Source organism: Carassius auratus, unplaced genomic scaffold, assembly GCF_003368295.1.
Source record: "Carassius auratus strain Wakin unplaced genomic scaffold, ASM336829v1 scaf_tig00216880, whole genome shotgun sequence".
Classification (NCBI taxonomy): Eukaryota; Metazoa; Chordata; class Actinopteri; order Cypriniformes; family Cyprinidae; genus Carassius; species Carassius auratus.
In genome coordinates, this window is record NW_020528783.1 from 75,001 (window position 1) to 90,331 (window position 15,331).

General features: G+C 35.8%; 3 protein-coding genes across 3 annotated transcripts in view; all 3 read right to left on the reverse strand.

Moving 5' to 3' along the window:
• The window catches only part of LOC113099210 (chymotrypsin-like protease CTRL-1), a 1,937-nt gene extending 1,701 nt beyond the window's left edge, over positions 1-236 (reverse strand). The window contains exons 1-2 of the mRNA XM_026264312.1: positions 158-236; positions 1-34 (exon numbers count right to left, since the gene is read on the reverse strand). The exon at positions 1-34 is cut by the window's left edge and continues 67 nt beyond it. Coding sequence (XP_026120097.1) covers positions 1-34; positions 158-212 — 89 coding nt within the window. The 5' untranslated portion in view covers positions 213-236. The remainder of the gene's footprint in view (positions 35-157) is intronic.
• Positions 237-6,665: 6,429 nt separating this feature from the next.
• Positions 6,666-8,691, reverse strand: LOC113099209 (chymotrypsin-like protease CTRL-1). The gene is made up of 7 exons (XM_026264311.1): positions 8,584-8,691; positions 8,353-8,453; positions 8,186-8,265; positions 7,998-8,079; positions 7,259-7,439; positions 7,035-7,165; positions 6,666-6,957 (listed from the first exon to the last, which is right to left on the reverse strand). The coding sequence occupies exons 1-7, from the start codon at positions 8,636-8,638 to the stop codon at positions 6,796-6,798; spliced, it is 792 nt and encodes a 263-aa protein (XP_026120096.1). The 5' UTR covers positions 8,639-8,691; the 3' UTR covers positions 6,666-6,795.
• A 3,779-nt stretch (positions 8,692-12,470) lies between these two features.
• On the reverse strand, positions 12,471-15,011 carry LOC113099205 (chymotrypsin-like protease CTRL-1). Its single transcript, XM_026264304.1, has 7 exons — positions 14,904-15,011; positions 14,673-14,773; positions 14,506-14,585; positions 14,311-14,392; positions 13,154-13,334; positions 12,930-13,060; positions 12,471-12,852 (listed from the first exon to the last, which is right to left on the reverse strand). Exons 1-7 carry the CDS (start codon positions 14,956-14,958, stop codon positions 12,691-12,693), a joined length of 792 nt encoding a protein of 263 aa, XP_026120089.1. The 5' UTR covers positions 14,959-15,011; the 3' UTR covers positions 12,471-12,690.
• Between the last annotated feature and the right edge of the window lie 320 nt (positions 15,012-15,331).

Consider the following 15,331-nt stretch of genomic DNA (forward strand, 5'->3'; position numbering starts at 1 on the left):
ATCGTCTGTGGCTTAATCGCAGGCACTCCACAACCTGTTATTACAAAACATAACACATTGTTCATGAGACAAGCACGAGACAGGGAGCTCCTACTTTTGGTTTTCCATTTTCCATATTTGCCCATCCTTATACTTGCAAACTAAAGGAGACACTTACCCAGAGCAGAAGCCACCAGAGCAAAGCAGGTGATGGAGAAGATGGTGAAGGTCATGATGTAGATGAGTGTGTGATGGACTGTATATCACTGATATATTCGTAGGTCGTCACTCTTGCTTTTTATATCATTTACAGCAGCTGATAAATCTGAGACGTGATGGAGGTCCATCCCATCAGCTCCAATGAGCTCATAGCTGAGGAATGTTTAGATCTGTTATGCTGGAGAAATTCTGCATCTTCATTGTCCAGAGCTGATGTCTTGCGTGCAAAGAGGATGAATTCTCCATTGTTTGACCTCATGAAGGGGTTTAAGACTTCAGTTTATTTCCTTGAGAATTATCATTATTCACTTCTCTCAATGAATGTTATAAAGTGTTTTGGATTAGAAGGTGTTTTTGTTGCTGTTGTGTTGAAATTGAATTCAATATATCATGTAAAGTGCTTCCTTAAGTGTGTCTACTATACTTGCAGTAAAATGCTTTCCCAATAAGACTGTGACGTTAACTTATCCAGTATTCAACCTTGGCAAGCCGTTCAAGACAATGATACTGAAGAGGAAGGAAATACATTTGTGGGATTATTTCACACTATGATTAAAGTATATCAGTTGAGATCTGGGCTAAAGTAAAACTTAATACTATAATTTTTTTTGTGAGTTACGCAATGCTGTGCTATTCTGTGACTTTACTTAAAGGGTTAGTTCATCGAAAAAAATTTAAATTATGTTATTAATAACTCACCCTCATGTCATTCCAAACCTGTGAGACCTCAGTTTATTTTTGGAACACAGTTTAAGATATTTTAGATTTAGTCCGAGAGCTCTCAGTCCCTCCATTGAAGCTGTGTGTACGGTATACTGTCCATGTCCAGAAAGGTTAGAAAAACATCATCAAAGTAGTCCATGTGACATCAGAGGGTCAGTTAGAATTTTTTGAAGCATCGAAAATACATTTTGGTCCAAAAATAGCAAAAACTACGACTTTATTCATCATTGTCTTCTCTTCCGTGTCTGTTGTGAGAGAGTTCAAAACAATGCAGTTTGTGATATCCGGTTCGTGAACTAATCATTCGATGTAACCGGATCTTTTTGAACCAGTTCACCAAATCGAACTGAATCTTTTAAACGGTTCGCATCTCCAATACGCATTAATCCACAAATGATTTAAGCTGTTAACTTTTTTAATGTGGCTTAGACTCTCTCTGAGTTCAAACAAACCAATATCACAGAGTAATTCATTTACACAAACAGTACACTGACTGAACTGCTGTGAAGAGAGAACTGAAGATGAACATCGAGCCGAGCCAGATAATGAACAAAAGATTGATTATCTGATTGATTATCAAAAAACAGTTCGATTCAATAAACCGGTTGAAGAAAATGGTTCACCGCTTCTTTTGTGCTCGACTTAATGGCATCATTTGCGATGATTGCCCTTCATTCAAGCCTTCGGTTTACCCGCGCTCATAACACTAGCACAGAATCAGTTCAGCATCAATCACCAAAAGAATCAGTTTGGTTCAGACGCTCTGTGTGTCGGTCTGATTCACGCTGTATCACAGATGCGCAGTATCATCAGCTCCTCGGTTCTCGAATCGGACGCATCTGAAAGAAACGGTTCTTGACTCGAGAAGAGTCAATCTTTTGTTCGTTATCTGGCTCGGCTCGGTGTTCATCTTTACCTGAAGAGAGACCTGCCAGGGCCAAGAACCAGAAATGGCATTCTGTCCATTCACAATCCTGCTGACGATTGCCCAGTCTCCAGATATGGGCCTGCAAGTAGCTTTAATCCTGCATGGTGAGCGACCATGTGAATTGCAGCATCGTACTGTTTCCTTGGTTTGGTGGCACGTCCAGGGGTTTCCAATGATCTTAATTGAAGCTTAATTAACATCAAGTAATTGACTGCACCACTGCTTTGCACTGCTTTTGTCTTGATTTGTCCGGAACTTATTTGGGTCTGTCTGTTTTGTGTGGATTTAAAGGTCCCCTTCTTCGTGATCCCATGTTTTAAACTTTAGTTAGTGTGTAATGTTGTTGTTAGAGTATAAATAATATATGTAAAGTTCTAAAGCTCAAAGTTCAATGCCAAGCGAGATATTTGATTTAACAGAATTCACCTTCAAAAAATGATCCTTTTGGACTGCATCCCTCTAGTTCCTGCAGTAATGACGTCACTAAAACAGTTTTTTGACTAACCTCCACCCACATGAATTCACAAACAGGGGGTGTGTTCTTGTTGAGCTCCGACGGAGAAGGAAGAAGAGCTGCGTTTGTGTTCGACATGTCATTGAAACGCTGTTATTTTCATCTCAGAGTCCAATCATTTTTTTTTGGGCTTCCCAGGGACCCTATACTTGGAGATTAATGGTTACAATTTATGTTTAACTCGGTTCCCGAAAATTATAATCCACATGTAAAACTATGTGCAGCTCATTTTGCTGAGGACAGCTTGCTGAGAACAACTTCCTCAATCTCAATCAGTTTAATGCCGGATTCGCACAAAGATTATTTTTGAAACATGGAGCAGATCTCTTTGTCTGGAGAAAGCGTTGTTTTTGGGCCACAACCGGTAAGTGTATTTTATTATTTAAGTTGATGCGTTTAACAGTTTCTGTAACTTACTACACAAAGGGCAACGCTGTTTGTTAAGATGTTTGGGCTGTGCAAAAAACAAATGCGATGTTCATGCGCATCTCGTCAGTAAAAACGATCCTGTGATTATAAATACATCTCCAGCACGTGCGTTCTAGCTTAGGGCAGTTATTTCGGTGTAATCCAGGAGGTGTAGTCAAACATAGGATTTCTCTAATTGGTAATTTTACCACCTGACCGTGCGCCATTCTGCTACATTTAGGTTGTCTCTCTTGCTTTTATATCATCTACAGCAGCTGATAAATCTGAGACGTGATGGAGGTCCATCCCATCAGCTCCAATGAGCTCATAGCTGAGGAATGTTTAGATCTGGTATGCTGGAGACAATCTGTTTCTTAATTGTCCAGAGATGATCTCTTACGTGTGAAGATGGTGAATTATCAATTCTTTTACCTTGAGAAGGTGTTCGTGGTTTTTCTATTTCCTTGAGAAGAATTATACTTTCACTTGTATGTATGTTATGAAAGGATTTTGATGGAAAACATTTTTGTTGTTGTTGTTGTCTGATGTGATGTTTAAGTCACTAAGTCAATGTTGCTGAACAGGAAGAGACTGAAATTGTCACTTATGAGAACTTCACTTAAGTGAAAATAAAAGTTCTAATATTAGTTTATAACAGCAGTTTAGATAAAACAAGCAAAATAGTTCTTATAGGACATCTTATCATATCCACTGAAAAGAGATGGCATCTAGTCAACCATTTTCTCTCAACATATTTATTTAGCTATTTTACTTGAACTGCTCTCCTCAGCATCATCACATGCATTTCTGTCATTATTTTTTTAGAATGCATAATTATAGTAATTACATACAGTCTAAATGTGCATGATGTCTTACTTGACTAAGTATATATTTCTAATGCCTGGTATAATTTTCATCTAAAATTCTGCAGGCGTTCAGAGATGATAATTCACAACAGTGATGTTCACATTAGTCTTTAATAAGCTCCTGGACAGTCGCTGGAGACAGTTATCACTGGAGACAATTTGCATCTTCATTGTCCAGAGATGAAGTCTTTCGTGCGAAGAGGGTGTATTCTCCATTCTTTGACCTTGAGACGGCTTTTTTATTTCCTCGAGAAGCATCATACTTCTGTAATTATATGTTATAAAATGATTTAGTAAGGGAACTTTTTTTTGTTGTCTGATGTGATGTTTAAGTCACTAAGTCAATGTTGCTGAACAGGAAGAGACAGAAATGGTCAGTTACGAGAACTTCTCTGAAGTGGAAATAAAAGTTCTAATATTAGTTTATAACAGCAGTTTAGATAAAACAAGCTAAATAGTTCTTATAGGACATCTTATCATAGCCACTGAAAAGAGATAGCATCTAGTCAACCATTTTCTCTCAACATATTTATTTAGCTATTTTACTTGAAATGCTCTCCTCAGCAACTTCACGGGCATTTCTGGCATTATAAGTTATTTTTAGAAAGCCTAATTATAGTAATTACATACACCGTCTAATTGTAAATGATGTTTTACTTACATCATGGCTAAGTTTATATTACTAATGCCTGGTATAATTTTCATCTAAAATAATTCACAACAGTGATGTTCACATTAGTCTCTAATAAGCTCCTGGACAGTTCCCTGCTCTTGAGCTCACTAGTTTGTCTGGTCAGTAGCTTGTCATTGTCTCAGACTGGGCGAGAATGTAACGTTACCAGTTCTGCTTTTGTGAGAAAGAAAGAAAGAAAGAAAGAAAGAAAGAAAGAAAGAAAGAAAGAAAGAAAGAAAGAAAGAAAGAAAGAGACATAAACTAAAATGCAGTTCATTGGAAATCATTGTAGAGATGCTCAACTTAACATATCCAGTCTGCCTTCTGTTTGTCATCATGATGATAATGAATTTATTAATCGTGAAGTTTTGTCATAATGCTCTAGCTTCCGTATTCTGTAGTCTTCTGTACATCAAAATAGAGAAAAACAAGTGTTAGGATGGTTTATAAATAAAAAGGTAAACAAAAAAAATAATAATTAAATAACAATAACAATAATGATAAGCCAATATAAAAAGAATAGATAGAAAAAAAGATAAATAGATAAAGTAACATTAAAATAGAATAGAAAGTGCTAGATTTTAAGTGTCAAATAAAGATGTGTTTTTAGTCATTTCTTGAAGATAGCGAGGATGGAGTTGGACTGGTCATTCCACCAGGAAAGCCTTTTTGAGATGGCACAATTATGCATCGTTCATTTGCAGAGTACAAGCTTCTAGAGGGCACCTAACTTTGAAGTAATGAATTTAGGTAACAGGGTGCAGAGCCAGTGGTGGTTTTGTAGGCAAACATTGATGCCTTGAATTTTAAGCGAGCTACTGGTAGCCAGTGCAAATGGCTGAACAGAGGTGAGACGTGTGTTCTTTTCAACTCGTTAAGATTAATCTTGCGGCTGCATTTTGAAATACTTGAAGAGGTTTGATAGAACTGGCTGCAAGACCTGCCAAGAGAGCATTGCAATAGTCCAGCCTGGACAGAACAAGAGCTTGAACACAGAGTTGTGTCGCATATTCTGAAAGAAATGCCTGATCTTCCTAATGTTATATAATGTTGTTAGTGTAGTCTGTTCTGAGAAACATCCTTCAGATTCAGTTATCAGTGAAATCACAGCACTCAATATGCCAGAATATTTAGCATAATGGCTTTAAGTGACAAAGTGCTGAAGGACATATGGAATATAGATTTTTTCACAGTCTTTGCCCTAATGAGATCGTATTATCGCTGGAGACAATCAAACTTTTCGTTCTCCAGAGCTAATGTCTTACTAATCCTGTATTCAACCTTGTGTAAATATGTCACACTAAAGTGAAACATAAAGCACTAATATAAGTTTCTGTAACACCTCAATCAGTTCAGTCAAGTGTTTTCCATAATCAACCTTATGAAGCACTCTGTGTTTGACAGAAGAATAATTTACCCTTAACATCATTTTATAGTATTCATGACAATGAAAATAATGACAGTATTGCAATTTCAGTTCATGAGGTATTTTAATAGATTTGGAAAACAAAGTGCTTTCAAGTCATTCACTTAAATTTGGCTAAGAAACAATTATCAGAAAGGTGCTAAGTAACTCATTCAGTAAATTTAATTATAAAAATGTAACTACTAAAAGTGTATAAATCTGAAACAATCTGATATCAATTAGCATTATTCAGTACTTGATAAGAAAACATGTCTTCTGCTATGAGTTCAGTTTTATTGATTTTCTGACTAAGTAAACTGGATGCCAGTTTTTGTCATATTCTAATGGCAAATTTTCTCTTCAGGTTTCTTCGGCTTCTGATGAAACATGTCACAGGTTCAGCACCATGGATGGAGGACAGAGATCGATTTGTATCGTCTTATGTACAAAAGTGGATGAAGGTCTTCAACATGATTGTGTTATCAGAGGGATATTATTTTATTTATTTATTTTTTAAATGTTGTGGCTGACGTTGTATTTGCTGGTAAAGGAACTGTCCGGTTGTGAACATACTTTTGATTTGCTTTAAAGTGAGTATCTTGTAGCTTTGTCTGCACTCGTGTCTGTTACTTGTATCACTGTTGTCTATCATCTGTTACTGTGAATGTGGAAAACATGTTTAAATTGCAAATTAAAGTAATATATATATATATATATATATATATATATATATATATATATATATATATATATATATATATATATATAATTAATATATAGGTTTTAAAGAAAATTTAATTTATATTTCATTTTGCTACATTACTATAGTATGCTGATAATGGCAATTTAGTGAGTACATTTTTAATTATTAAAATCATTACATTCACTCTTCAGTAGACTTCATTTTTTATTCATCTTTAATTGAAATATTTGTACAGCTGGAACAAGAAAACAGTAACATGAAGTGACTGGATCACTGGAACCAAAGAAAGACTGAAAAAACACAACCAACAGAGATCAGCTTATTACATATTAATGACTTAAAACTTAATTTTCTTCATAAATTCTCAGAATGGTGCTCTAGTTGGAAGCGATAGTCCTGTCGATCCAGGAGCGCAGTGGGGAGATGCGGGCGTAGATCCCAGGGAAACGGGTGTCACAAATGCTTGTTCCTGCAGACAACGAGCCCACCAGAGACCAGACCCCTGAACGCTCACACACCAGAGGACCACCAGAATCACCCTGAGAAAAACACAGATTTGATTTGAACAGCAGCAACACTGAGATGGTAATGTGTTTCTTGATCTGTCTTCATATACCTGGCAAGATGAGGAACCAGAGGCTCCAGCACAGATCATAGCATCAGTGATAGTGTTCTGACCCCAGATCTGCTTGCACAAAGTAGGACTTATGATGGGTACACCTGTCTGCTGTAGGATCAGTGGCCTCGCTAAAAAGAGAGGAAATCATGACACATTGTCTTGCACAGTTAACAGATGTGTTGTTATTCTCTCAGTATATTTTTGTTTTATAGATGACTTACTTGTAGTGGCAGTTCTACCCCAGCCAGTGGTGAAGCAGCGGGTTCCAGGCAGGATGCTGAGGGTTGATGGAGCCAGACATACAGGAGAGATACGGGGAGTCAGTGTGACTGGAGACGACAGTTTCAGCAGAGCAATGTCATTGTTGAAGGTCGCCCTGTTGTAGAGTGGATGGGTGATGACCTGCAGATACAGAAAAGAGGGATCAATGCTGAAAGCTGCCTTTATGATTGGAAAACTAAGATATTAGATGACTTTCTTTCCGTTATTTTAACCCTTTTTTTTAAACTTTTTTTTCTATTACATATGTGCTGAAAATTTTAAGTGCATGCTTAAAGGTCATTTTGGCGACTTTTATTAGTGTACTAGAATATAAATGACCTCAGAACATCAATTTTGAAAATGACAATAAAATATTTATTACCTTTTTTGTACGTGATACTTTTTTACTTTTTGTTCAGTATTTTAAAATCAGGTCAGCCAATAAAAAACTGTATAACTCCTTTGAATAAATGACAATAATTTATTATTATTATTATTATTATTATTATTATTATTATTATTATTATTATTATTATTATTATTATTATCAACAACACATTTTGTTTAAATTTAAGGATGAATTGGGTATTTAAAGATTTTGGGTAAAAAAAAATTGCTTTAAAAAAACATAAACAGTCATAAATTGATCATTCATTTTGATTTCATCACTGATCCACTGAGATTAATAAACATTGTTACCTTGGAAACTAATTTGACCTGGATGGGTTCAACATTGGAGCCACGATCATGTTCTCCAAGAATGACACGGTGATTGCCAACCCTAAAAAGTGCAAGATAAAGTCAATGGTTAAAAGACAGACAGAAAGCTGAAAGAGCATCTATTAACCACTTCTGAATGTGATGTTTGCCAGACTGAAGACTCTTACAGGACAGGGCAGTGGGCAGCAGTGAGAACCCAGTTCTGGTTGATCAGGGATCCTCCACAGAAGTGGAAACCATTGGACAGCTGTTTCAAAGGTAAAAGCACTAAAAACGTGAAACTTACTCTTTAAGCAAAGCAGACAAATGTGTGTTTGAAAAACAGATGAGTTACCTGAAGAGAGACCTGCCAGGGCCAAGAACCAGAGATGGCATCCTGTCCATTCACAATCCTGCTGCCGATCGTCTGTGGCTTAATCGCAGGCACTCCACAACCTGTTATTACAAAACATAACACATTGTTCATGAGACAAGCATGAGACAGGAAGCTCTTAACACAGGTTTTGCTTTTTCTAAATATATCTGCCCATCATTATTCTTGCAAAACTGTACAGGAGACACTTACCCAGAGCAGAAGCCACCAGAGCAAAGCAGGTGATGGAGAAGATGGTGAAGGTCATGATGTAGATGAGTGTGTGATGGACTGTGTCTCACTGATGTATCTGAAGGTTGTCTCTCTTGCTTTTATATCATTTACAGCAGCTGATAAATCTGAGACGTGATGGAGGTCCATCCCATCAGCTCCAATGAGCTCATAGCTGAGGAATGTTTAGATCTGGTATGCTGGAGACAATCTGTTTCTTAATTGTCCAGAGATGATCTCTCACGTGTGAAGAGGGTGAATACTCCATTGTTTTACCTTGAGAAGGTATTTGTGGCTTTTCTATTTCTTTGAGAAGCATCATACTTCTGTAAATATGTTATGAAATTATTTTGTTGGGAAACAGTTTTGTTGTTGTCTGATGTGATGTTTAGGTCACTCAAGTCAGTGCTGCTGAACAGGAAGAGACTGAAATTTTCAGTTCTGAGAACTGCGCTGAAGTGGAAATAAATGTTCTAATATTAGTTTATAACAGCAGTTTAGATAAAACAAGCAAAATTGTTATCATATGACTTCTTATCATAGCCACTGAAAAGAGATGGCATCAAGTCAACCATTTTCTCTCAACATATTTATTTGGCTATTTTACTTTAACTGCCCTCCTCAGCAACATCACATGTGTTTCTGGCATTAGTTTTTAGAAAGCACTATATTACAGTGAACTCTATTAAGCTATAATATTTTTTCTTATTTATTTTTGTACCAATGCACATTGGTACATTACAATGCTTGTATTCTATGTATTTATTTATTTTTAATACAACTGATTTTGGAGAATTACTTTTTTACAGTTGCATTTAAAATTAATACACAGTTAAATTCAAAGTTAGCTGTTAAGACGTTATTTTGATTTAATGTGGCTGAACGTTTATATGAATGTGCACCATAAAAAGCATTGGGAATCGTTTGTACACAATACAAAACTTTTTTAAGGTTTTTCAAGAAATACAGATCAGGTGAAGTACTTTACATAATCAACATGTGAAAACTCCTTTTTTCTAATTTCTTTCAATCAAATTTCTGAATGTGATTCTTTCTTAGCGGAAACTGCTTTCAAAACATTTTTATATTTACCACATCCGTCTCCTTCTGAGAATCAACAAAAACTAACAAGATAATCCAGCTCATCTAGAGCTAAGTGTGGTTTGGCCAGATTTTGTTAGAATTTGATTTCTGGCCAAGATGTCTAAATACAGTAACCATAACTTTCTATTTACTTCTGTTGTCGCTGGAGACAATCTAACTTTTTCTTGTCCAGAACTAATGTCTTACAAGCTAAGAGGCTGAATTCTCCATTCTTTGACCTCATGAAGAGGTTTAAGACTTCTATTTCCTTGAGAGATATCATGGTTTCGTCTTTCTCATTGTATGTTTTGAAATGTTTTGAATTAGAATTATTTATTTATTTATTTATTTATTTTTTTCTGGGTTTAAATTTTAATCATTATATCATGTAAAGTGCTTCCTTAAGCGTTTCAGCTATACTTGCACTAGATTATCTGCTTTCCCAATAAGTCTGTAATGGTAACTAATCTTGTATTCAACCTTGTTTAAATATGTTACAGTAAGGTGAAACATAAAGAACTAATATCTGTTTCTGTAAAACCTCAATCAGTTTAGATAAAATTAAAAATAATAAACTGGTCGGAAAAGTTTCTCAAAAATATCTTATCTCACCTGCACGAGAACATCTCTTACATTTTTTTACATTACTTTTTCTTTCTTTCTGGAAAGCTTTATAATATTGTAAATTAATTTTCTTTACACAGTACTAACACATTATATTTATTGGGTTGTTTGTTTTTGCTTGTATATTCATAATTTTCTTTGTTCGATGGTAGTCAAAAATAAAGTCAGAACTCTGGTCATTGGCTTTCATATTATATTTTTGAATAGAAGATAAGGCTAGTTTGCCCTATATTTAAATTATATATAGCTACAAGATATGCCCCCTCAGGGGGTGGTTGAGAGGCAACAGGAGGGTCAACATTAGGAGTCTCATTCTCATCTGAGGAGGATGCCTCATAATCAGGGTCCTCAATATTATCATCTGTTTCAGACACATTCTCCTCTATGTCACTTTCACTGTCAAAAACCTGTGACAAAATCTCATTGACAGAAAATCTTTCCTTAGAGGTCATTTTCAAATGAGAGAGATGGAGAACATAGAGAGCACACAGAAATGGTTTAGAATGCTTCTGTTCATGCTTTTATAATGTTTGCTCCTCCCCTTTGTTTGGTAAACCATGAAAATTAGGTTTTCCCCTCCCCATGGCACAGGAAATATCAAAGTTTTTTTTTATATATAATATTAAATAAGTTAAATTATAATGAAAATTATATAATTATAACATGTTATAGTGACCTTAAAACAATCAAAACAAATGTGTGTAAAATTTTTATATTTCTTATGTTTTATACAGCTAAAAGAGCCTGGGGTCAAATTGACCCCAAGGAACACCGATGCTACACATTGTGTACAGGACATTAAAAAAATACCTTCAGGTTAATTTTATGTTTACAGAGTTGGTCCCATTAAATTAGGAAAATGTATTAAATCTGAAGAAAAAAACAAAATTTTAATAATGTATTTACATATTGAATGGGGTCAAATTGACCCCAAAGTTAATAAATAATGGAATCAGTTTTCTTTTTTTTAATGCAAGCAAAGGCAATCAGTTTTCAAACTTTCTCAGAAAACAACACAATCAAATATATGGGGTAATTTACATATTCTGAGAAACCTGTATAGGTCACTATTCATTGTTTCATTCAATCACCCTTTGAGCAAATTAGAGGAAATAATTTCGAAGTTCTGAATCAATTGAATCAAGTGATCTGCAAAATAATTCACCATTTCGCCACAGTGTGCACCTGCTGGTCAAAACATTGTAAATGCAATGAAAATGCAGACCAAACATTTAAAACACTCTCTTTTACAAACCAAATGCATATGTTTTCATGAAAGTCTAATCTGGTAAATGTATTCTACAAATAATTCACTAACAAGGACCACGCCACAAACAAGCTATGAAACTGTTAGTTGATCAGAGAATCTAGAATTGATGGATCAGAGAGACTCAGGGTGGGGGTACCATCTCTATCATATATTAAAGCCAGACAATTAGGACCCCTGATACAACCTGAAAGAAAGAGAATGTGGGATAAGGTTGGCTGAATGGAAGAGAAAAGGAGAAAAGTGTGGGTTCTAGAGAAACAAGCAAACAGTATGGTATGAGGTGACCCGACATATGGAGGTTTCAGGAAGTCAGGTGACCGTTTGGGGCGTGCCCCTGCTCTTGAACATCTGTTAACCAATTAACTCCATTTAAATGCAAGAAATATGTAGTTGATGTAAAGTTTGTTTTATTAATTTGTAGTTTTTGTTTGGTGTGTTAAAGGGTAAATGTCGAATGTCCCCTAACCAAACGCGGAAAACAGGTCTGAGACTCTAAAAACTTTCCTCTGACTGTTTCGAGAGAAGATTCAAAGCTTCCAGTCTGTCGAAAAACAGTGCCATCTGGTAATTTATAAAAAATAAAGCCACTAAAAACCTTTAAAAGAATGTCTGTAGGACAATGGTGAGCCATTTTGACTTTAATTCCTTAAATGAATATGAATTCTTGATGTCAACAATTAACAATTTCACTAGTTAAAATGGTAAATATATATATATATATATATATATATATATATATATATATATATATATATATATATATATATATATATATATATATATATATATATATAAAATCTATTTATTAAAGAGTTTTCATGACTCATTTGTACCAAGGGCTCATTTCCCCCCACAGGTGGGGTAAATATAAAATAAAATTTACTCTTCAGTACACTTATTTTTTATTTATTTATCTTTTATCAAAATATTTGTACAGCTGGAACAAGAAAACAGAAGTAGAAGTAACATGAAGTATAACAGCCAGATCACTGGAACCACAGACAGACTGAAAAAACAAACAAAAAAACACCAACATAGATCAGCTGTATTACATCTTAATGACTTAAAACTGCATGCTCTTTCTCTGGAGGATAAACACTCAGAATGGTGCTCTAGTTGGAAGCGATAGTCCTGTCGATCCAGGAGCGCAGTGGGGAGATGCGGGCGTAGATTCCAGGGAAACGGGTGTCACAATTGCTTGTTCCTGCGGACACCGAGCCCACCAGAGACCAGACCCCTGAACGCTCACACACCAGAGGACCACCAGAATCACCCTGAGAAAAACACAGATTTGATTTGAACAGCAGCAACACTGAGATGGTAATGTGTTTCTTGATCTGTCTTCATATACCTGGCAAGATGAGGAACCAGAGGCTCCAGCACAGATCATAGCATCAGTGATAGTGTTCTGACCCCAGATCTGCTTGCACAAAGTAGGACTTATGATGGGTACACCTGTCTGCTGTAGGATCAGTGGGCTCGCTAAAAAGAGAGGAAATCATGACACATTGTCTTGCACAGTTAACAGATGTGTTGTTATTCTCTCAGTATATTTTTGTTTTACAGATGACTTACTTGTGGTGGCAGTTCTACCCCAGCCAGTGGTGAAGCAGCGGGATCCAGGCAGGATGCTGAGGGTTGATGGAGCCAGACATACAGGAGAGATACGGGGAGTCAGTGTGACTGGAGACGACAGTTTCAGCAGAGCAATGTCATTGTTGAAGGTCGCCCTGTTGTAGAGCGGATGGGTGATGACCTGCAGATACAGAAAAGTGGGATCAATGCTGAAAGTTGCCTTAATGAATGGTGAACTAAGATATTAGATTAATTTATTTTTGTTGCTTTAACCCTTCTATTATTTTAACCTAACTATTGCCTCTATGTGCTGCTTATTTTAAATGCATGTTGAAAGGTCATTTTGGCAACTTGTAGGAGTATAGATGACCTCAGAGCATGAATTTTAAGAATGACAATATATTTTTCATCTTTTTTTTTTTTTTGCTTCACACATTTTAACTGTTTTTTTTTTTCAGTGCTTAAATATCAGGTCAGCCAATAAAAAACACAGCTGAATAACTTTCGGTAACACTTTCTTTCGATAGTCCACTTTAGACATTCTACTAACAGTAAGTAATGTTGCAACTACATGTAAACTAAGTTAGTAGTTTTCTGTCTGCATACTGTCTTCTAACACTTTCATTGTAAACTTCTTCAACTAAACCTAAACCTATACCCTAACAGTCTGCTCTGAAAGTCAGTAGACATGTAGCTGCAAATAATGAGATTTAGTTGATATGTAGTTGACATGTAGTTACTAAGTTATTTATAGTTAGTAAAACGTCTAAAGTGGACTGTCAAAATAAAGTGTAACCTAACTTTCAATACATCAGCCATTCCTTTGGATAAATGTGTAACAATTACTCAAAAGTTCATGGAAATTATGAAAATACATTTGTAACCATTTGGATCACTCCTTTGCATAAATGACAAGAAATTGTTATAAGGTTATTATTATTATTATTATTATTATTATTATTATTATTATTATTATTATTATTATTATTACATTTTTTTTTAGGTATAATGATTTGTTTGTTATTATGTAAAAAAAAAGAAAAAGAAAACTTTTTCTTTTAAAACAACATAAACAGTCAGTATACTATCATAAAGCATTGGTTGAGCACTCATTTTGATTTCATCACTGATCCACTGAGATTAATAAACATTGTTACCTTGGAAACTAATTTGACCTGGATGGGTTCAACATTGGAGCCACGATTATGTTCTCCAAGAATGACACGGTGATTGCCAACCCTAAAAAGTGCAAGATAAAGTCAATGGTTAAAAGACAGACAGAAAGCTGAAAGAGCATCTATTAACCACTTCTGAATGTGATGTTTGCCAGACTGAAAACTGAAGACTCTTACAGGACAGGGCAGTGGGCAGCAGTGAGAACCCAGTTCTGGTTGATCAGGGATCCTCCACAGAAGTGGAAACCATTGGAAAGCTGTTTCAAAGGTAAAAGCACTGAAAATGTGAAACTTACTCTTTAAGCAAAGCAGACAAATGTGTGTTTGAAAAACAGATGAGTTACCTGAAGAGAGACCTGCCAGGGCCAAGAACCAGAGATGGCATCCTGTCCATTCACAATCCTGCTGCCGATCGTCTGTGGCTTAATCGCAGGCACTCCACAACCTGTTATTACAAAACATAACACATTGTTCATGAGACAAGCATGAGACAGGAAGCTCTTAATGCAGGTTTTGCTTTTTCTAAATATATTTGCCCATCATTATTCTTGCAAACGTCTAAAGTAGACACTTACCCAGAGCAGAAGCCACCAGAGCAAAGCAGGTGATGGAGAAGATGGTGAAGGTCATGATGTAGATGAGTGTGTGATGGACTGTGTCTCACTGATGTATCTGAAGGTTGTCTCTCTTGCTTTTATATCATTTACAGCAGCTGATAAATCTGAGACGTGATGGAGGTCCATCCCATCAGCTCCAATGAGCTCATAGCTGAGGAATGTTTAGATCTGGTATGCTGGAGACAATCTGTTTCTTAATTGTCCAGAGATGATCTCTCACGTGTGAAGAGGGCGAATACTCCATTCTTTTACTTTGAGAAGGTGTTTGTGGCTTTTCTATTTCCTTGAGAAGCATCATACTTCTGTAAATATGTTATGAAATTATTTTGTTGGGAAACAGTTTTGTTGTTGTCTGATGTGATGTTTAGGTCACTCAAGTCAGTGCT

Bases quoted from the DNA above. Each gene is read 5' to 3' on its own strand.
- LOC113099205 (XM_026264304.1), bottom strand. From the start codon at position 14,958: ATGACCTTCACCATCTTCTCCATCACCTGCTTTGCTCTGGTGGCTTCT. The intron at 14,586-14,672 runs GTAACTCATCTG...CCTTTGAAACAG, and splicing joins CCTGGCAGGTCTCTCTTCAG to CTTTCCAATGGTTTCCACTT. The intron at 14,393-14,505 runs GTAAGAGTCTTC...TGCACTTTTTAG, and splicing joins GCTGCCCACTGCCCTGTCCT to GGTTGGCAATCACCGTGTCA.
- LOC113099209 (XM_026264311.1), bottom strand. From the start codon at position 8,638: ATGACCTTCACCATCTTCTCCATCACCTGCTTTGCTCTGGTGGCTTCT. The intron at 8,454-8,583 runs GTAAGTGTCTCC...TTGTAATAACAG, and splicing joins TCTGGTGGCTTCTGCTCTGG to GTTGTGGAGTGCCTGCGATT. The intron at 6,958-7,034 runs GTATATGAAGAC...TGTTTTTCTCAG, and splicing joins CTGGTTCCTCATCTTGCCAG to GGTGATTCTGGTGGTCCTCT.